The sequence below is a fragment of the Pocillopora verrucosa genome, chromosome 5 (assembly GCF_036669915.1).
Source record: "Pocillopora verrucosa isolate sample1 chromosome 5, ASM3666991v2, whole genome shotgun sequence".
Lineage (NCBI taxonomy): Eukaryota > Metazoa > Cnidaria > Anthozoa > Scleractinia > Pocilloporidae > Pocillopora > Pocillopora verrucosa.
Genome location: NC_089316.1, coordinates 22,321,307 through 22,343,945, shown reverse-complemented (window position 1 = coordinate 22,343,945; position 22,639 = coordinate 22,321,307). Strand labels below are relative to the sequence as shown.

The 22,639-nt window shown below is 38.2% G+C and overlaps 4 protein-coding genes across 4 annotated transcripts; 3 read left to right on the top strand and 1 right to left on the bottom strand.

Annotated features, from left to right (window-relative positions):
- Window positions 1-2,978: 2,978 nt before the first annotated feature.
- LOC131770591 (potassium voltage-gated channel subfamily A member 1-like) lies at window positions 2,979-5,066 on the top strand. Its single transcript, XM_059086312.2, has one exon. It carries the CDS (start codon window positions 3,153-3,155, stop codon window positions 4,620-4,622), a length of 1,470 nt encoding a protein of 489 aa, XP_058942295.2. The 5' UTR covers window positions 2,979-3,152; the 3' UTR covers window positions 4,623-5,066.
- A 1,131-nt stretch (window positions 5,067-6,197) lies between these two features.
- On the bottom strand, window positions 6,198-7,804 carry LOC131770590 (potassium voltage-gated channel subfamily A member 2). The gene has a single exon (XM_059086311.2). It carries the CDS (start codon window positions 7,566-7,568, stop codon window positions 6,237-6,239), a length of 1,332 nt encoding a protein of 443 aa, XP_058942294.1. The 5' UTR covers window positions 7,569-7,804; the 3' UTR covers window positions 6,198-6,236.
- A 5,344-nt stretch (window positions 7,805-13,148) lies between these two features.
- Window positions 13,149-17,955, top strand: LOC131770588 (shaker-related potassium channel tsha2-like). The gene is made up of 2 exons (XM_059086309.2): window positions 13,149-13,291; window positions 15,935-17,955. The coding sequence occupies exon 2, from the start codon at window positions 16,169-16,171 to the stop codon at window positions 17,471-17,473; it is 1,305 nt and encodes a 434-aa protein (XP_058942292.2). The 5' UTR covers window positions 13,149-13,291; window positions 15,935-16,168; the 3' UTR covers window positions 17,474-17,955.
- A 2,617-nt stretch (window positions 17,956-20,572) lies between these two features.
- Window positions 20,573-21,627, top strand: LOC131770592 (uncharacterized). The gene has a single exon (XM_059086313.2). It carries the CDS (start codon window positions 20,646-20,648, stop codon window positions 21,150-21,152), a length of 507 nt encoding a protein of 168 aa, XP_058942296.1. The 5' UTR covers window positions 20,573-20,645; the 3' UTR covers window positions 21,153-21,627.
- The last annotated feature ends 1,012 nt before the right edge of the window (window positions 21,628-22,639 follow it).

Sequence of the window (22,639 nt, the reverse complement as noted above, 5' to 3'; positions counted from 1 at the left end):
CGGGGCACGAATGCACGTTGGTACGTGTCTGATTGAAGAACTACGCACAATTTGGAAATTTAGTTGTTTCATTTTTATTTTCCCTTTTTATGAATTTTAATTTTAGTAAACAAAGTGCTATTTTGCAAACGACCGTGACAGTTTACGTTTCACTTTTTGTTCACATGACAGTCATAAGCAAAACCTGTCGCGGTTCTTGCGTGACTGTCATGAACTGCTCAACAATTACGTAACGTAATATTATTAATCACAGGAAAGATTGTGACGGCATAGAAAAAATAGATGAGATGATGAGGATTGAGCCTGTGGGTCGTAGCTGCGCGAAGAGAAAGCGGACGCACAATACCGTATGGCGTGACATAGCTAACGATGCTCCTGAGACACACCCTGTTTTATCCGTGAGTCTCGTCCCAATCTCTTCTCGCTCGAAGCTGGCACAACAGCTCAACCCGTATATAGACACAGTTAACGATGATACTTATGTCAAAAAGGCTTTTAAGCTCGCCTTTTTGTCTTTTTTTTATTCTGATTTTTATCTTCAATTTTAATTTTCCTGCTTTTTTTGTCTCGTTATCTGTTTTGTCAGGAGTCCATTACTGAGCTCCTGGTTTTGTTTTTTTTTTTTCCCTTTCTGTGAAGGTAGATTATCAGACAGGCAATACATGCAGCCTATTCAATGGTCAAAATATAACTTGATACGCACGGTTATTTTGCGAGTTGCGTGGTATTTTCCGAACCTTGTAGGAAACGTTCCGCCTCAGCCTAACTTTGGCTATTGTATTACGTTCGTTGAATACAATTTATTTTTTAATCTAAAATAAATGAATAAATAAATTGGGTTGACTCGCTCAAGCCGGGATGTCAGGAGAAGGTGTCTAGATCACTTGAGACCATTTTAGCAAACGCCATGAGTTACTTAATACGAGCCACGCCACCTTCGATACCCGTAGGTTTAATTTGATTTCGAAACGTCGAATCAAAAATATCCTCTCCTAACCTAGATCGAAAGTGCTTTCATAAAAACCTCAAAGTGGCAACGAGACGCCATTAAAAAAAAGCAGGCCATATGTTTCAGTGGGGGTGAGGGCATTTAATTGTTTTGCAACCTTTGTAAGCCTAATTTCGGTGAGCGAGGGTTTTCTCGGTATTTTCTTCGTAAAAATGATAGCTGATATCTTTGATTTACACAGAAGAGATGGGTTGAGAGCGAAACAAATGCTTACCAAAGGGGTGAGCGACAGTCAAAAGGAAGAAGTGGGGAGGGGGTGGGGCAATAGTCTTCTTGCTTTTCCCCACTCCCTGCCCCTACTATCCACTCTAACTCTAATTCAAACATGGCTGCGCACGCTTTCAAGTTACACCTTTTGTGAGAAGTAAAGCACAGCCGGTATGTGCAAGGCACGCGTTGAAACTCATGATCAACGGTTATATTTGTGCAACTGCTTTTATTATCGCTCGTTGAAACATTCAATAAGTAGGTGTAAAATCTTAAGTCTTGAAGCGATATCTACTAGACGCACAATTACTTAAAAATTTTATCACGTATCATCACTTATTACTCTCAGTGATCTGCACAAAAAGGGCCTTGCGGCTATAATTCCAATAGTCTGACCTTAGGGCTGATGAAGTGTCAAATCCAAAACCATCGAATAATTGACTTTCCATCACAGAAGCATGATAGGAACAATTAACTTTTGTATCCATATTTATCATACTTATATCAGGCTATCAGTTGAAATTCAAAATTCATCCACACCAATTGGTGTCGTCTTCGTTTTTGTAGTTCATAGCGCCAGTTTGATCCGTAAGAAAATGGACACTGCATTTTTTTGCTACTCAGCAACAACCATAGTGACAATCAGCTGATAACGCCCTTAGAATCAAATACAGAACGTGAGCGTGGTTCTTTCCTGAGAGTGCTTTTTTCTCGCTTTATTTCATTTAGACATCAAGTCGTATGGTTTTTTATTTCTTTCTCCACGGAATATATTTGTAGGTCAATATTAAATAGGGTAGCCTTCATTCTAATCTTTTCTCATTTGAGATGTGAGATATGTATCACGCGTAAATATAAGCTTTTTAGTATTTCACTACAGCCTGAAAAATCCTCATCTTACCAAGCGCACGAACAGTTTAAGAAGAGGGGAAAAAAACCCTGACAGAACCGAACACTAATGGAAAGACGTTAGCAATTAGCGACGCTATGGTTAACCATTTCTAAAGCCTTACAAGAGTATTTCAAATTAGCCAATAAGCTGTTTCTTTTTCCCTATTTTGTTTTGTTTTTTCTGTTGTCAATACGGGATTTATCACCGATGAAGATACCTTTCCCGGAAGAAAAAGATCGGCAGTCTGATACAAGCATAAAAGCAGCTAACATCCTTTGTAAATCACTCACTCGTCCAGTCAAAACTCTGGAAGTCCCTGGGTTTCAGGAAAGTATACGGAGTTGCACCTGTCATGAATTTTGAAGGACGCTGCATCGTTTGAGAGAAAAACGGTTATTATGACTTCATTTAAATAGATCTGCATATTTAGAATAGACGCAGAAATAAATTGTGTGGTTCTCTCTAATAAGTCATTTCTCTCTTTCAGATGTTGACAGCTTTGCTGCCGAGATAATTACCAAAAATGTAATTTATACCAGCGGAGGATTCAAACTTATTGCTGTGACCTTGCATAGTAGAAATTTGTTTTTTAGTTATTCATCTGCATCCGTTCGCGAAAGCTGAGATAAATTGTGTTTACATCCTCGACCTGTGTAACAAAAGAACTTAAAACATTGAAGTGAGGTAGATTGGTGTAGATTGAATTGATAAACAAACGTCTCACGATTTTAGAAAAACTCACGAACACCTGCCGGCTTCTAAAATAAACATTTGATCGCTTCTTGCACGAATTTACTCTGATTATGTTTGCTGATACATGTTTTTCCCAGCAACGTGCCGTGCTTTCACAGTTGGCGATCTTATCATGATTCAGTGTTTTTCACATAACCAATAACACCCTAAGATGTGTTATCATCATTAACGAACTGCAAGCATCTTCTGCTCGGGGATAATACTTGAAGCAGCATGTGTTAAAAAAAGCCGCATTTAATCGCTCTCTTGTGAAATTATCGTGATATTGGCGAGTTTGGAAATTATTTGACGATGAGTGCAATAAGCCTTAGTTCACCAGAGCACGTACCTGACGGTTGCAAGAAGTTTCATCAAACACCGCCATTTGATAATTTTGAGCGATCCAATGCAACCGGTCTGATCCGCAAAAGGCGTATTCGTATTAACGTGAGAGGATTTCAATTTGAAACCTTCCAAACAACGCTGGAGCAATATCCAGAGACCATGCTTGGATGTCCAACAAGACGGGTCGAGTTCTACGATCCCGTCAGGGACCAATACTTCTTAGATCGTGACCCGGAAATATTCCACTTTATATTGTTTTTCTATCAATCGAATGGAATCCTTTCACGACCTGAAACTATATCAAAAGATAACTTTGACGAAGAGCTCAAATTCTATGGAATTACAACAGATCAAGAGGAAGCGGACAAAAGAAGCTCTGGGGCTGTCAATGAGGCAGTGGCAGCACCCGAAGAACATCAACGTTTGAAAATGCAAATCCAACGCGATCAAAACTTAAATTGTAGTCAGCGTGAGAAAAATATGCGAACAAGATGTTGGTTGATGTTGGAGTATCCTCGGGTCAGCCTAGCAGGTATGATATGGGGTAGAATCTCAATTAGTATCATCCTACTGTCAGTTTTTGCCTTTTGTCTGGAGACAGTGCCAGAGCTCAATTGCCCTGAAGACAAAATAAGAAACACCCACCGCGAATGGAATCAATCCGCAGGAAATAAAACACAAACAACAATTAATAACGTAAGTCATCAATTGCAAATGACTGCCATAAATGAAACGTCCATGATTTATTTACAAGACTGCTCCGCTGCGCGCATATGGTTTGTTGTAGAAACTTCTATTGTTTTATTTTTTATGGCGGAATACACAATACGAATCTATACTGCACCGAGAAGATGTAATTTTGTTACTTCGTTGTTCGGGATTGTGGATGTGGTGGCGATCGTTCCGTATTTCATTACGTTAGCTGTCTACGGCTGGCGAACGGAGATGAATTTGCAAGTCACCTCTTTCAGTGTGCTCCGAATCATTCGCCTGTGTCGCGTGCTTCGCGTCTTCAAACTCAGTCGCTATAGCAACGGCTTACAACTTGTTGGAAAAACGTTCACGGAGACGTGGAGGACGCTATCGTCTTTAATGATGTGCGTGCTGATGGGCGTGATTCTATCCTCAAGCTTTCTATTTTACTTCGAGGAACAGGATGCAGTCAGCAGCATCGTGAAAAATTTTTATTGGGCAATCATCACCATGACAACGGTAGGATACGGCGATGAAGTCCCCAGGACCCTGCTCGGCAAACTTACTGCGAGTTGTTGTATGGTTTTTGGGATTGTCTTGCTGTTGATTTTACCGTTGCCCGTGTTTGTAACACATTTCAGCAGTCTCTATCAAAAAGAGGCGGAGAAGAAGAGACAGAATAAAAGCAAAGGAGCTTATGCAACTCCCACATTGATTGAAAAGCTAAGGACAAAACAAGTCTAACTATAATGAAAAAAACCCCAGTCACGTCAGAATAAATATGTTAGATAATTAGAACAGATGTTTCGAGTAAGAGTCGCAAAACTAACCATTGGGCACTCAACACTTTAACCCTTGAGAGGGACTAGTATCGAATTTCTCTAAACATTATAATCCCTGCATCGCCTCAGACATAGCAGAGTCAACTAAGTCCCAGATGACTTTCAATATACATTTTACATATGTTCATTTGCTTTCTTAGAAAAATCGAAAAGGTACAAAGAGGAATCATTCTCGATTGGTTTCCCTGCATTCTGTGCTTTTTTATGAATTTTCTTCATTTTCCATAGTCGGGTCGTTTTAACAATATTGTATACCATTATGCATTATTACCCAGTTCTAGTCGAGGTAGTTTTAATATGGCTGTCGATGAGAAAGGTGTGGTAAGGAGGTTTGAGCAGCCTGAAAACGAAAGCAAAATGTGCTGTTTTAGAGTGAATATACTGCTTTTCTAAAAAATCTTTTTTTAAATCGAAAGTCGAAATCTTTCCCTCCTTTAATACTTTTTTTTTTTTTCGCGTTCATACTTTTATGAAAGATCTCTCTAAAATATGGCAATTGCAAAGCAAAGAAAACTGAACTAAGTTGATTCTCTTGAGATCAGCCCACTGTTGCTGGACACGAAATTCAGAGAAATAAGATCAATATCAGTATCTGGGCAACTGCCCACCTACCCCTCCCCTAACCCAACAACAGTCGATTGATGACAAGTTGGGGTTAACGTTGGGTTAGGGGATGGGTAGGTGGGCAGTTGCTTAGATACTGATATTGATCCGAGAAATACATTTAAAACAGCCCGGTAAAATTTACCTTCCGTTTACAAACTAAAGCATTAAGAAAACTGCCAATGGATCCTATGTCATAATTTAATTCACAGAGCTTAAAATTTTCCGTCGACTGTAACTGCATCGTTGAATGAGTAAAAATCCATCTTTAACTAAATCATAATAAAACAAACAAAGTGGTATTTTGTAGGCGTCCCTTCAACGGAGACAGAAGACATCAAGCGATACGTTTTAACAGCATTAGGTTAAATGATATAGTATTAACTACCTATGGCTAAGATAATCGATACAGTCACGGATAACTGTTCACAATGTAGTGCCTCAAGCGCGAGAAATACATTTCAGCGTTTCAGTCTTGCATTTGATTAGTTGAGAAAGTGGCCTGAGTTTTCTCGACCAACCATGGTAAGAAGTAAAGCAAAATTATCGCAATCTCAGATTACTTTTGCCACCCAACTGAAAGCTGCTCTAGTCGCAACACTTTCAGCATACATAACAAAACAGCTCTTATAAGAGAAATTTTGCCACATGTACTTTGCCTTTCAGTTGTTATGTCAATTAGTGAATACCTAAATCTAACTGCATGCAATATTCACATACAGACACTTTACGAACCCTCCTTGGTAGTCCATTTTCTGTAGTCACCCCTTGCCCCGTTTATAATCCTTTAACAACGACTGATCCCCCCTCCCTCCCCCACTAAAAAAACCTCGGCACCCTTCCCCCCCGACAGACAAGAAATAATGGCGGGTCTTTTATAAAAATTAACGCTTGTCTATCATGTCTGTGCGTGTTACGTGTTATCATCCTTCCCGTTGATTAAATTTTTAATCAGGAATACATTTGAAGGATCTAACGTAGTTTCCAAATGTCTTTTCACCCCATTTGAAGACTTTCGCTGGTTTTTCTTCATCTCTCCGACGTGCTGCATGTAGATCTCGTTGAAACTCGAAATGAAGACAGGGCTTGGAAGACATACCATGACAACAACCCCAAAAATTGCACACAATGCGCCCACCATTTTGCCTATAGGAGTTATAGGTGTCATGTCTCCATATCCAACTGTCGTCATGGTGATGATAGTCCACCAAAATGAGGCAGGAATACTGCAGAAGTCTTCGCGATTTTCCTTATTCTCCACGTAGAAAATGGTACTTGAGAACAATACTACTGAAATAGATATGAGGAAAAATAACGCGATTAGCTGTTCTTTGCAAGAACGGACAGTATACCCCAGAATTCTCAGAGCGGCCACATAACGTGTGAGTTTAAGCAGACGCACCACTCGTAAAAGACGAAAAATTCGCATAACCGTGAACGAAAATGCGGGCGCATATGTGTTACCAAACAAAAGTGTTAGAAAATACGGAATTATTGCAGCCAGATCAATTAACGCCAGCGCGGACAGAAGAAATTTGATTTTCTCTGGAGATGAAACCAGACGGGCGGCGTACTCGGAACTGAACCAAACTATGATACAAGTGTCAATCACAAACCAAACTCGTGGTCTTCTCGGGTTTCTGCCCTCCTCTTGGCTGACGCTACTCGCATTTTTGGTGTTATTGTGAACGGACAAAGATTTCACCGCCCGCGTTGCTGCATTGTTACTATACATGGTCTCCGCACAGAACACCACAACAGAGAGAATAATAACAGCCATTGATAATTTGGAGAAGAGCGCAGCCTGCTTTGATGATTCAGGATATTCTAGCAATTCCCACAGTTTTCCCTGCCAATCTCGCTCAGGCATATAAATCATTTTTTCTTTTTGCTCAGCAGGCTTCACTGTTTTGATCTCGTAGAATCTCAGTTCCTCGTCGAACGCATTTGCTGGGATTGTTGAAGGTCGCGAAAGGATTCCTCTGGATTGGTAATAGAATAAAATTGCGTCGAAGGCGCCTTTGTCTCTTTCGAAATAGTATTCATCGCGAAGAGGGTCATAAAACCTCTTTCGTTTCTCTGCCGAACCGAGAAGAGTCTCAGGAAATTCTTCCAGAGTTTCCTGGAACGTCTCGTAACGGCATCCTTGCACGTTTAGAATAATTCGTCGACCGCTCTCCGTCATTGCAATCATGTCTTCTTCTTTTCGTACAATTAAACCCTTCCAATATTGTTCCTGTTGCATCCAGTATGAATGAAACTGCAGCTCCTAATATCCCGGACTACCATTGTATGGATTCGACATGTATTATCGAAAGCTGAAGGTTTTGCCATGTTTTTACAATCGACAGTAAAAATATTTTTTTCCACTACAGCAGCTTGACCTTATATTGTCTGTATTAACGAGCTAATGATGAAAAATGTTTCATGTAAACAAATCTTCAAATTCCGTAACAGATGCGCTTTGCCGATTAATTTTTAAAAGTGTCCTTTTGTTGCTGGTAGAATTGAAAGCACTGCAGGATTCGTTCTGCCCCTAAGAACAAATCTATTTTAAATTAATGCAGTAGTGATATCACCCGTCTGATTTTCATAAACAATAGGCGAAGGGTTAATCAATGCTTTTGACTAACACAAAACTAAAACCGGTATGATTTCAAAACAAGACAGAAAAACCTTCATCAATAATTCAGTGTTGCGCGATTCCATGGTGTTCCTCTTAACATGAGCTGGTCGATATTTCAAGGTGTTCAAGTTTACCATTTATAGAAACATTTTCCTCAGCTTATTTTTTTTATCGTCCACACAAACCTCAAAACAGAGGTGAAACCGTAAGAAGGAAGTGCGGCAGATGACGCCATGATCCAAAAACACGCCAATTAAAACAATGCGTATTTATGTTTTCAGTTCATCTTTATCCTTTGTAATCCGCTTTGTTATCAAGACTAGAATCTATCGGCACTTTCGCTATTATCTTAATTGTCTTATTAATAAGGGAATCATCTTCAGTTAATTTCATTCCCTCTTTGCTAATAAAAACGCAGGCTAGAACTAGGAGAACATGACCAGGATGGCAAATAATCCAGCATCGTATTCGCGCCAGGAAAATTAATCATAATTAAATAAAAATAATAGCGTGGAAAGATACTCCTCCCCCGGAAACCGCTGAGACAATCCGCTAACAAGTTAACTTTAGGAAAATATGGTCTTGGTGCAGCTCCACTTTCCTCTCCAAGCGCTGATTGGTCAGGGGAAAAGATCTCCAACGGCGTCTCGTAAACCGCATAATGAAACTCGTAAAAATTAAAATCTAAGCGAAGAGAAGGAGTTTTCCATCTGATCTACTTAGAAGTAAAAAAAAACCAAAAGAAAAAAATGATTAAGAAATCCTGAATTAGAACTGAAGGATTGAAGAAAAACATCGAACTATTATGACAATTACAAAAGTCAGAAATCATCGTTGGCTTGAATCTGATTATCAAAAAATATTCATGATTTTTAATTTTCCATCAAATTTCTTTTTCTTTTCCCCTCGTTTTTTTAAGCTGTATACAGCTAATTCTTATCTTTGGTAATCAGGAGAAAAGTTTCGAATCGGGAAGCTTACGTGTCATCGACAGTTAGTTTCGTGTTATATTTCGTTCGTGACATTCGGCAATAAAAACAAAATTTAGACTAATAAAATAATTTGAAACAATGGCATAATTTTGACACATTGAAATTCCTTGATTCGTGTAACTGTTGAAAGCCACCTTCTTGTTATAATTTGCTCGCACGCGTCGCATGTGGTGAACGAATATATTGCTGAATTTTATTTTAAACTAGAACAATCGCTTACTTCATTGAAGAATGATAAGGTTTCTTGACGTTAAGTAAATATTGATTATTAAATATTGAGGGCGAGCTTTAAAACCAAGAGATCGACCAAATATTAGCACAAATACTAGCACGATATGAGGAAAATTAGACCGCACACTCCTTAATAACCTATTAGCATAACCATAGTAACTGTTAAAAATAACTGTATAATACGACTTGTGTTGAAAACATTGCACTCTAGATATCAACCAGGAAATCTAAATGGAATATAGTACACAAACTGACGGAAAAGCAATGATAATGGATGCAAAAATGTGTCGGCGTGATAAATAAAAAATTAACAACCTGATGATTTTCATTTCTGTCTTGTCTTGAAGGCACGTTTTCTTTTGATTTTCTTTTTGAAGAAGAAATTGTGAAGATTTGGCTCCTTACAAGAATTATTTTATGTTCGATTTTTCTGTTGAGGTGGGATTGGAATTTATAATAAACTAAACACATGAAATATGATGCAAGATCGTTCGCATATAGATAAAGCTTTTCATTCTAAAAACAGATTCATTATGAATAACTTCCGCTATCATATCGATTACACTGTCAAGCAAACAAAGGACTTTAATGGAAAAATTTATAAGCTTTCGATGTCACTGTCAGGCAGACAGAAAAGTACGACTGAGAAGTTTATCAACTCAACAATAACATACAAGAAAGCATATGGAACTCATTAAAGCTTAAGCATAACTCGCATATGATAAAAAAACATTATAGATGGGGATATACGTGTTATTAATTCTTTCGTTTTTCTTTATTTCCGCAACAAACAAGCTCACATAAATATTTGAAGGAGTTTTCGTGTTTTAATGTGGGGACCTTCTGCTGTGGGAGAACGGGTAGAAGTTAGAATGAGGAATTCCGCCTTTTTCCGACACGCTTTGTCTTGATGAAGAGGAGCGGCTGTTATTGACTCTGAGCACTCTCGGAAAGCCTAAGAAGTCCGATAAGGTAAAAAAAAAAAAAGTGTCGCGCAAAAAATCAATCTATCAGGCCTTAAGGTAGAGATTGCTAAAATATTGAAAAGATCTTCAAGGAAAAATCGTTCGCCGAAGAAGAAAATTACATGAAAAAGACAAGTTTCTTCCAGCAGAGAGGAAACGTAAATGTAACATCTAGGTTCAACATAAAACCTTCCTTCGTAAATCCTGCCATGACGTGTTCGCATGTTTCCATCTCCTGTAAACGGTTAGTATCCGATTAAAGTAATAATAATGATAATAATTAGAATAATAATAACAATGATATAGAAACTATAATTATAACAATTATAAACGACAGTAATTAAGCAATAAACGCCACTTTCTATCAGTTTACTTGCTACTGAACCCTTTCGTTTATTGAGAAGTTGGGAGAACACTCGGAAAGTCTGTAAGCCACGAGGCGCAAACTTTTTACCGATCGAAAGTGTGGTTTATTGCTTTTACGACATAAATATGTATGAATTTGGTCAGAAAGAATGATAAATTTAAGTTTATTCTCTGATCAAGTCGCTGATTCTCATGAAAACCGTCAAAAAGTGGGAGAAACCAATCAAAGTGCAGGAAACTGAATTAACTGTCAGCTAGAAGAGCGAAGACTGTAATAAATTTATTGCTGGCACGGAGAAACTGAGCAGAAATTGTAAAGAAAACAAACGAGAAATTTTATGGGTGATATACTAGATAAAGGCGCGCAAAAACTATAAAGTGCTACTGAAGAATACTTCAATTTGGACGCAGAAACGCGATTTTTGTGGCCAGAATTGGCTTACCATTGCGATTACAATCTGATAATCAGTATTGAAAGTTTTTAAAGTTTGCAAGCCTAGGAAGCAGTTTTAACATTTTCCGGAGGTTTTTCAGAGAAGTGAAGGTCAGTTATAGAATTTTAGCTTATAAAATTTATTTCGATCATGAGAACTTAAGTTTAAATTCTTTCATAACATTATTGGAAGGCGCCACGACGGAAACGTCAAAATCGAAAGACAACAACATCGAGCGGTGTGCATTGATACAAACACCGTCCAGCTATCTCGTTTACATGCGGTACCGACCATTTTCCTTCAACCATCGAGCCGTGTGCATTGATACAAACACCGTCCAGCTATCTCGTTTACATGCGGTACCGACCATTTTCCTTCAACCAAATTCGTCTCTATTGCCTCTGCTTGAATTAAAGCTTTCATGAAGTCCTCGTTAAAATTTACAGAAAGGGCTTAAAGCGTTTAAACTTGGCAAATCCTTTTAAATGTAAGCTAAAGTCGTGGACAGCAAACGGGACTGCCATAAATCTTAGTGCACATTCACTTTGCAAGTGGTCTTTGTTGTCATCAGTAAATAAGATTTTCAGCGTTTAAAGTGTCTTCTTCGTTTCCTCAAAACCAAAGACCACTAAAAAATTTAAATTCTGGGAATTCGCCTTGTGTGGCGCCATTCCACAGGACGGGAAAATGTTTCAATTTTTATGGGTATGCAGGCAAATACGCAATAGATTTCTGACCAATCAAAAAGTACATTGAGTCTAAGTTACGTCACAATAAAAATTATGACGATGATAATAAGAAGTATAATAACAACGATAAAATAATTAAATCATCACAGTGGTACAAACAATAATAATATTAATAAGGATTATATACGCAGAAATATTAACAATGGTAAGACTAACAATTTTACTGATGATAATTCTAAGAGTAATAACAGAAATAAAAATGATGATTATAATAACAATATTAATGGTATTGATATCAGTAATATCATCAATGATTATGATGTTAATAATGATGATAATAATAATAATTACTTTGAAACTAATGATAATAATTTAAACTAATTCATGTACGATTGCTCAGATTTAAGAGAAAAGTGTTGTCCATGGAATTCTCTTAATTAAAAACAAAAAGGAAAACGAAACTTCTAAAAACTGTATGATTAAAAATGCAAAACAAAAAAAAAAGTATAATTGAAAAAACACCTTTGTCCCACTCCAAATTTACCTTTTCCGCCATTTAACAACGAATATCTTGTTTTCTCGCTTTAAAACAATACCATGATATCTGAGAATTCTATTTACCTCACTCTCATTAACAGATGTTAAAACGACGCCAAATTAATATTCCTTTCGCATCCTCTATTTACACTGTTTGTGTATCTATTCAAAATGAGTGACAATTGAATACTTATTTTATTCTTTTTTTTATTCGTGGAGTTAAAAATCCTGTTACTTCGAAGAAGACTTTTTGTGATTTAATCCTAGTAACAGAACGAGACAGAAACAACACCTTAAGGAATCTATCGTAGCCCCTTTCATTTTGTTGGATTCGTTTAAGTGATTTTAATAGGAAAGCACTCACATAATTGTTCTTTCTTTTAAGTGTTTGGTTGTTAATTGTCCATATTTGCATTTAGTTTTTAGTTACAAAGACAACGATAACGGAACATTCAATTTGACATCTCAACAATAAACTGTCATGGTTCAGAGATAGCGTGAAGGACGGTTGGGCAATTTGTGCAGAGAATCCTTTGGATCCATAGTTTCGATAATCGATATAACTGCTTTGGGGCAATTTTCCCATATAGTAATAGCCTATAAGAAGAAAACAAATATTTTTATTTTGGTACGATAGCATTGAAACTCGTGGCAAATTTACCCTGGGGTGATTATAAATCCACTCAAAGTAAGCAATTAGTCATTCTCAAATAATCCCTCTACGTGAGCTGCGGAATGGCCGCATTTGAAAGAGCAAATGGTTCTGTTAAACGAAAAACTTAAAAGTCAAGCAAAAACCAAGTTAACAGTGTTAAAGCATCGGAAATGGGAGCTTTTCAAATTATTTCCCGGAGTGTTAATTCACTTGCCCACCTGCTTTTCTATGACGTCACTAAGAAAATGTCGTTTAGGCTTCTTTTCGAAATTACATTTGTAAACACTGCATCGATGTTATTGTTTGATCGACCGTATCAATTACAGCGCTTAAGGCTGGCTACCTCGGTGTTTATGTTCACTGGATGTGAATGACAGACGTGGTAGAATCGATCTCGTGCGATTAAGGATTGGGCAAGTCACAGTGCACCACGAACACATTAATTCCTGCGATGTTTTCTAAGCTGTCTTACGGTAAGTTCGCTCAATTTGTTGACTTTTTCCCCTTTTTCCGTCTCTTGCTCAATCGTCTCGATAGAAAAGAAAAACACACAATCTTTTCGATTGGAGGTGTCTGTCTTTTCTATTAGTGACAATTTCATCTAGACTATCGCGCTCAAAGAATCCAAGGTGATGATAATACTTCGGTGATGTTGTGTTTCAAAATTTAAAAGTATTCTTTTTGTGAATGGCTATTATTGTGAAATAGAATATTCAACTAGTGGACGCCACAGCAAATTTCCCGCGTCGGAAAAGCGCCGCAAGTTTATTGATTAATGTCCTTGAACGTCCCCGCAAAACACAGCAGAATTAGGATAATTATGCCTCGACGAGTCACGAACTCAAGGCTTAAACTTTATCTAAAGTAGGGGGTAAATCATACAAGAACTCATATACGCAAGAGTAAAAAAAGTTCTCACAAAATTTTCTACGGCTTTCTTGATTAAGCAGCGCTATCTTGTGTAAGTGCTCTCAGCACAATTTTCCCTTACTACAGCGAGTTTCTTCTAGTTTTTCCGATTTGCATGTGGTGTAATGTTACTCGGCAGGTTGCGAATTTCAACTCGTTCAAAAGGAATAGTTCTGTCGGTCTGTATTCTCTTTAACACAAGTGAGTGCGAGGTAGTGCTTCCAGCTTAAGTAAATAAGAAATTTACACATGCAGCCCAGCGAAAAATATCCTAAACATAACTTCTTCCTCGCTTTTTCTTTATCGTCTTTCGCAAATTTTCGGTACGCTGTCTCCAACACCGTTTTGTCATTCTACCTATTGTTTCCGAGTATTTTGTTATTCTTCAGTCAACGAACAGTATCTTACGAATGAAATTCCGAAAAAAAAACTGGAGTAAGAGACAGAAGATAAGAAGGGTTAAGAAATTGCGATCGCCTTCTCTCAGCTTTCAGTTGTAATCCAAAACCTCGCTGTATTCAGAATGTAATTATATTCAACTGTATATAATGCTTCGAACATGGGAAATTAAAAATTCCAACTCCTGATATTGCATGTTCTTAACCCGTTTGTTTCAAATGTTTTCTGACCTTTTATGTTTCCTTCGATCAATGCAGAATTTTACCATTTTTCAAGTCTGTACCTAAGCAGTCCTAAAAATATACAAACCGATCCATAGCCCTTTGGTTGTTAATTCAGACACTACATCGGCTGGTTTACAAAGTTTTTAGCACAACACATTCTATTATGGGCAGAGGCTGAAATGCTTTACTCAAAATCGTCTACTGAAATGCATATTTTTGGATGCCGAAAGCCAAATGAACGAAAATGTGACACAAAAAACATTCTATCTTCTTCAAGGCAACGAACAAATATGTTATATCGTTTCCATGTACATCCCCCATGAGCTCTCCAATATGATATCTTTCAAATGCCACGTTGGGGCTCGGAGATAAAAATTACAAGGTAATTCATTCTTCCTAAGCCATATTGTTTCGTAAACTTTCAGTATTACATATTTTCTTTGTCATGGTGGACTCTTAGTTTACATAACAAAAGTGTTATATTATAATTAAAGTTGAAAGTGATACCTCTTAAAATCGACCAGTGAGCGAAACCACACCACTAAATTGCGATATCTGTCAAAACTGTTCACAAATTCGCGTAAATAGCCTCATTTGTACAGGAGAGAGTAATATCCTTTATTCAAAACGAAATAATTTTTATGAGCCTTGGTTAAAACCTGGGCTAAAACGTCTCGCAGCCGGACAATTTTTCTATGGTTTACCGCGCTGCGGTTTTCACAATGTTTAGGGACCTGTTGTCAAAATGTTTGTAATTTGTGGTTGGAAACTAACGCTTTTTTTGGCTGCACCGTATTAAACATCGCCATGAGCCCGGATTAATCTGTTCAATGGCTAAAGATCTACAAGCGACGGGGAGCTTTTCTTCTTTAAAAAGCTAGAAGTATTTAAGCAATTTCCTTTTGGATGCCTCTGAGTTCATCGTGTTCTATAAGCTGAGAAGAGCATGTCTGAAATCTGCATCCATTATTTGCCATGTTTGCCACAAAACGCGGGGTTGAATTAAATTTTAACTCTGCAAAATTATGAAAAATAGTGTGTAGGCGTTTCAAATGGCTTAGCCATCTGAATTTTTAAGAAACAATGCGAATATTAAAAAAACATGCTATTTTCAATCAGAATCGTCAGGTAATTTTTTTCTTTAATTCTTTCTTTTAACGAATAATCATACTTTTGGAATACCAAGTTTACGACATAAAGGTACCAGTTTGCAAGGAAATTGCCCTCACTTTAGAACGAGCTTGCCATTACAATTTGACTCGTTAATATTTATCTGTCTTAGGAGAACCATGGTTAGAAACCGGTAGCGAGTCCTAGATTTCAAGTTATTGTCTTCGTATTTTCAGCTATTATCACTCTGATTTTTGTTCCATCACACTTTGTTGATATTGCGACTATAAAACGTAGGCTGCTTTCGTTTTCCAAAGAAGAAATTAATCCCACGCTAAATTTAAGATACCCTGATTGCTTGGCTACGTTTGTTACGATAAATAAAATTCAATGATGTTTAATTTCTGTATAAATAAACTCATAACAGAACTCAATCATGATTTATTGCACTCTCTCTTTTTTTTTTCATTTCAGCCAACGTGAGGTAATGCCGGAAACTTCTATCCAACTATAATGTCGGTGTGATGCGCAAATTATATGAGTCTGGCCCCAGTGAGAGGTCTATAACGCGCGGTATGCGGTCTTCACACTGTTTCGGCGGGCAGACGGTAACGCCATAACATCAGGATTTAATGAAGAAAACACAAGCGTCTATAGAAATCATCCTCTTCAGCAGATAATAAATAATAGCGTCAATCGGATAGTAAAATGCTTAAGGCTTATAACGCCGCGATAAACTTCCCCCCGCTCCAAACTCCCCGACAGCGGAGAGTCGCAAACTATATTAATGTACCATCTTATAAATCAGCCTACAATAGCCCACGAGTTACCATCAATGTCAGCGGTATGCGCTTTGAAACATACGAGGAGACCTTGGGGAATTTTCCAGACACGCTGCTCGGCTCTCCATCTAGACGCATGGAGTTCTACAGCTCTGCACTAGGTGAATACATTTTCACTCGAGATAGGCCATCGTTCGACGCCATTCTATTCTTTTACCAATCACGCGGTATTCTTGCCAAACCGCCAACGGTCAGTGAAGAAACATTTATGCAAGAAATTGAGTTCTACGGTTTGCCCGGTAGTTATTACTCGGACAGCGACGAGGATTTGTCAGCCTCGCAGGATGATGTGGAAGAAATTTTACCTCTTAGTCCACACAAGCGAAAGCTTTGGCTGTGGTTTGAGTATCCGCGGTCTTCCAAAACCGCGCGGATTCTTGCACTTTGGGCGATTTTCGTCATTGTTTTTTCAACTGTTGTATTCTGTATCGAAACTATTCCAGCGCTCGCGCTCAAACCGAAGACAACTTACCGGAACGTTAGCATAGGCGGCCATTACACCCGTGTGCCTTACAAAGAGCATATTGTCGATTACTGGTTTGTTATGGAGGGGATATTCGTTGCATGGTTTACAATTGAGTACTCTGTTCGTCTTTACTCAGCGCCAGTCGTTTGGCATTTTGTCAAGTCCACAATGGGGATTTTAGACGTACTAGCCATTATGCCGTTCTATGTAACCTTAGCGTTTCAAAACAGCACTGAGGAAGTGCGCTCTTTCGCCGTGTTACGTGCAATAAGATTATTTAGAGTTCTACGTGTTTTTAAACTCTCCAGATACAGCGATGCCGTTAAGTTATTAGTCAACACTATATACTCCAGTGTAGAGCAGCTTAAGACGTTAGGATTTTGCATCATAGTTGCAGTCGTGGTATTCTCCAGCGCAATTTTCTACGCCGAAGGAGATCCAAACATTGCTAGCATTCCAGACGCCTTTTGGTGGACGATAATCACCATGACAAGTGTAGGTTATGGCGATGTGGTTCCTATAACCCCCCTAGGGAAATTTGTTGGCTCTTTTTGCGCCATGAGTGGGGTGGTACTGTTCTGTCTTCCCACTCCGGTTCTGGTGTCTAATTTTGTTAGGTTTTACCTTAATTACGGAGATCTTACCGAAAGGAAGCGAGCTTTTGCTCATAATTTAAAACAGTTATTCCTTAGATCAAACAAATAAGGGGAGCGTTTTGCTTCTCTACTGATACGGTCGGTTGGGGGTAAAATTTATCCATTTATCCATCCATCCCTTAGTAGAGCGTCTCAGTGGGTTGACAGCTTTTACGCCTAACGGTAAAATTTTGGCCATTTTGAAGCTAACGGTTGATCTCTTTCTGTTCTAGTTAAAAGAAAAAAAATTTACCCCAACTTTCTTTACGAATAACGGTTAAAATCTGTCAAATTTTAGCCAAACGGCCATTTAACTATTATTATTATTAACATCATCATCATCATTATTATTATTATTATTATTATTATTATTTTTCCGTTTTAGAGCTAACGGTTTACCCCATTTAGGTCCTCTTATTACTTAACTATTTATTTGTCTCCATTCGTTTTTTATCTCACTTTGAATGCGATGTTATCAGGTTACTGGTTCTTCAGCTCCGGGCGTATCATGAGGATATGAGAATCAGATAGAATACCTGCAATTAAAATGTTATTAAGTTGAAAAATGTGGTCAACGAAAAGGCAGACTGAAGAAAAGTTAATGATTTTTTCGTGCTTTTAACGCCAATTTTTGCTCTGATGTGTTCCTTGCAGCTTTCATTCCACTTGACAACTCATTTAAGAGTCAAAGGTTAAGTGTGGTCTCGTGCTAAGTAGCCCATCTAGCTGGAGCTTATCCCTGTTGCCATAGCATTGAGCAACCAGGAGTATTACTACTTCCCCCTGGATGAAATTCGATTTTAGTCCATCTCTGGTAACTTCTCTTCGACGCTTTCCTTATTGTTCACCAGTACCCACTTAGGGTCTTGCCAAGAGTGGCCTTCGTGTAGCCGAACCTTCCCCCCTGGAGAAACTCCATTTCACTCGGGGGGGGGGGGGGGAGGGTACGGCTACACGTAGACTATATCGAGAGCATAACGCAGTGACTTAGGTAATACTCGAACCTAGACCTCTCGACCGCGGTTTCAACGCGCCAACCGTTCCGCGGTTAGGATATCCTGAAGATGTGACATTATCCAGGATTGCGTTTAGTGAACTTCCACAAAGGATTTTTATGCCCCCATCTACTTTCTTAAACGACTATCGTCTATTTGCTGCTTTTTTTGTCGCTTTCACTCCGGGTTCGCGATATTGAAGCCCTTGCTCGACAAGAGGTCGTCCTGCACGTGTGAAAAGCTTCCATTTCATATGGCCTACTAAATCAACTTGAAAACATGGAATGAGCGACAGAGAACTTTAGGTTCTGGGAAGAAAACAGGCAGCGATTTTGCAGAGGCCCTGCTACGCAACATTTCGGAGCAAAATCAAACAGAGTGACCGTTAGACGGGGAACCGTTTACGATCGTTTGCAAGTATAATCCCTTGTAAGTTTTTGAATGACCTTTCCAGCTCCTAGTAAAATTAATTTCCGGTAGTAAATTTCTCCCGATGAAATTAATTCAGACATTAATTTCTCCAAAATTTCATCTTGGTATCCGCTCCTATTTCAGTGTATATCTTGAAACACTGTAGCAGTTAGTATCAAACGTGGAATGTCACAAATTTGTTCTCGGAAAGCTTCCCCTTTTAAAAATTCTTTCCTCTCGCTTTTGTCCACTCCTGTGCCCAAGAATATAATTTCTGAGTCTGGATTTTCAGCCTCGATTTTGATCGTATTATGGTAGACGTTTGCCTGTCTTTCCAATCTTCTAATTTATTTTTAGTAGTATTATAGATTTCTTCTAAATTAGCGGATTAGCTGCTTTCTGGGCAATGACACCTGTTTTCTTTTTTCCCCATGAAATATTGGTAAAAGCTACGGCCGTTTTGGTACCCTTTGCCCTACGTGGGTTTGAGGGGAAAATATTGAGGTCCCGAATCACAGGCGTCCCAAGCAAAGTAAACGATTAATTCATAAAAGCGTCACGCGTTGTGTGATTCGGTGCTAAGTCACGAGAGAAACCGTTGAGAATTTTAACACGTTGTGAGGAATTGTATGGAGAACGAAATAAGGTCGATTTACTATGATAGATATTTCGAAATATGAACATACTATTCCTCATAATGTGTTTAAATTCTCAACGATTCTTCGCAAAACTTAACACCGAATCACACAACACGTGACGCTTTCCTAAATTAATCGTTTGCGCAAATTAATCGCGCAAAGCACACTGATCAGGCGTGACCCTTTAATATAAAGCAATATGGTGCCTCTAATGCTGCATCGTAATGCGCCAATAGCAACAAACCAACGTGCTACAAATAGCGACGCGTAAACAATCGACCTCATCGCCTTATGAAGACTAGCTGTATTCCAGTCGAAACGTCGCGATCAACATCCAAAGTGACTCCATCGTGAGACAATCTAATAAAGTTCATCTCCTATCTTACACCACGATGAACAATAAACACGTATTTTATTATGTGTCAGATATCGTCCTAAGCCACATTTCACGGAGTCAACGGAGAGTGCACCTGCAGCTGCATGCTGACCAATGATCTCTCAGGGACCTCACGAGCTGGTCATGTATTGATTAAGGAGGTTAAAAAGTCCATGACTACTAAAGCTCTTGCCAAAAGATGCAGAAAATCAAAAGAAAGGGGATAAAATGCAAATAAAAATTAAAGTGTTTTCATTATTCATGGCCCCCATCTAGACTAAATTTGCATCTCAAAAGAAACGGGAAGATTTGTAGAACAAAGACGGAATTATCTGAAGCTGAGATTCTTTTTTGAAGAGTACTTTAAATATCTGTAGTCTTCTTCTTCCTTTTTTTTTTTTCACCAAGAAGAATCAAGCAGGTTTGATAAATCGCCGGCTCAAAATGGCACGCTAAGATCACAATTATTTTCCTCAACATCTTTATTATTTATTCATTTCTTATGGCTAGTCTTTTTAAGGTATATATATTTTTAAAGGTAACTACGAATGTTTTGTTTTGCACATCGAGTTTTGATTTGTAGTTCAATTTTTCTGAATCGACTCCCAATAGAGTCAATTACACCCAATTGAGTTACGCTTGTCCGCCAACAAACCAAGCTGAATGGAAATCAACACTTAAAATAAATACTGCAGCGATTAACAGATGTGGATAACTGTCTCCTGGAGGTTTTGCAAGACTTAAACACCTCTCTTTGAGTGAATCCGTGTTTGAAAACAACCTCTGGGCTTGTGCTCCTCATTGAAGTCTACATCGGTGGATATGGCTGGTAAAAGTCTCTTTCGTGATGATGTTCCAGAAGTCGTGATCAAGAGCATTTTCAGAAAATACGACTTGGATAACAGTGGATGCTTAGAGAAAACCGAGATTTTAGCGATGTTGCGAGACATGGGATTGGACGAGAAGCAGGCAGAAGTTTGTTTTTTGCTTGTCGATAAAGACGGAAATATGAAAGTCTCTCTTACAGAGTTTTTACTGTGGTTTCGTGCCGGCGAAGGTTTCAATGTGATCGACGACCGAAACCGATACGCTTACGTCCGAAGAGTTGCCGACGAATTTCTAAAGTACGATAGAGACGCGAGTGGAGTGATCGACAGGAGAGAGTTTCGAGCTTTGTTGGCTTCTGGAAGCAAGGAATGGAACCTATGCAGCGAGGAGCAGATCGCCATCGCTCTCAAAAGTGTGGACAAAGATGGCAATGGAACTGTCTCCTTCTCCGAATTTTTGGCTTGGATAGACAAGGCAAACGCAAATAAATGCAGAAAATAATTGTTGTGATCTGCAAACAAAAACAGCTTCTTGATATTTCTTCTTAAAACTTTTTAAAAAGGGTAATTGAAAATCACTTTTCGGTTTAACCTTCCACGTACAGGAAGTTTGATAATGCTTTAAGTTGATATTACGTTATCATGACACATTTTCATAATATTTCTCGGAAGAGTTTATATGGATTCAGAGGTTCCCCATGTCACAAGTTTAGAAAGTTTCACATTTATGCTGATCAAAACTTTTGCCAATTTACCGTGAGAAAAATCACTGCAAAAGCAAACTTTTTCAGAAATCTAATCCTAGCTAAATTGGGCGAATGTAAATACATATTTAAAAAAAAGTTCTTTTGCTCCAGGGAGAAAGCAGGTTTCAGGTGTTGTTTTAGAGAGTTTTCCTCTAAAATCATCATACTTTTAGTTTTAATATCTTTCTGATATCTACAAACTATTTGTAAGTAAAGTCATTTACAAGCAACTTCTATAGCAATAAAATATCTTGCTTTCCTCTCCTCTTTGAAATTTCAGATTTCTGCAAAATTTACGAATGCTGATTTAACTTAAATTGCAAGAAAAAAAATCATGTTATTACTGTTTAATAATAAACAAGAAATAATTTCACGAAGTCTACATACCCTGAGAAATTAACAGTTAGACTACTAACAGTCTCTCCTTTTTGGCAAAGATCGTTGCGCAAGCCCCCCCAAAAAAGTTGACGCTAACGCGCCGCTAGTTGCTTTCAGATAACGTCGATGCGCTATGGGAGCTCTGAGTCAGGCGCTCGATAACGAGTACCTTGTGAAATACCGAATCGAGCGGCGTGATGCATAAATTATGACTGATTATGCAATCGGAATCATGTGGTTACTCAATATTTGTCACGCAAGATACGGCTTCGTCGAACTGCATAGCCTTAAGTTTCAATTTTCAGCAATCATTAAGAGTGACTTTTGACCAAAAGATAGACTGCGGCAGGAATATCAAACAACTCAGTGACTGCCTACGATAATTGAGTAGAAATCCGTCTGGCTAAATTTCAATTGGCCATATTTTGTTCCTCTTCTTAAGAAAATATTCATCTTTTTAATTGAGTGTAATTTCTTACTCTCATTTCCAAGCGTAATCGGTTTTGGGTCAGTTATATTTTCCAATTCCCGAGTTATTTCAGTGACAGTAGAACTTCAAGAATGCCGGGTTGTGAAAATGGTAAGGATGGAACGAAGTGGTTTGGAACGAAGTGGTCATGGAACGAAGTGACCGGATACCGTAAGAATAAAGGGAAGATAAACTAAATGCGTAATACCCATCACTACCACGTTGTAATAACAAATGATAGTGTGTGCTTACAAACAACAATTACAAAAACCTGGTAAAAACGATCTGCGATTGCTGATTATCAAAAGTGCTTACAAAATATCTACATACATTTTCAATTACGGGACAGAACCATTCGTAACTTTTTGCTCAAGTTGCAAAATCTTTTGCTATGTA

Coding starts and splice junctions, on each gene's coding strand:
- LOC131770591 (XM_059086312.2), top strand. CDS start 3,153: ATGAGTGCAATAAGCCTTAGTTCACCAGAGCACGTACCTGACGGTTGC.
- LOC131770590 (XM_059086311.2), bottom strand. CDS start 7,568: ATGCAACAGGAACAATATTGGAAGGGTTTAATTGTACGAAAAGAAGAA.
- LOC131770588 (XM_059086309.2), top strand. CDS start 16,169: ATGCTTAAGGCTTATAACGCCGCGATAAACTTCCCCCCGCTCCAAACT.
- LOC131770592 (XM_059086313.2), top strand. CDS start 20,646: ATGGCTGGTAAAAGTCTCTTTCGTGATGATGTTCCAGAAGTCGTGATC.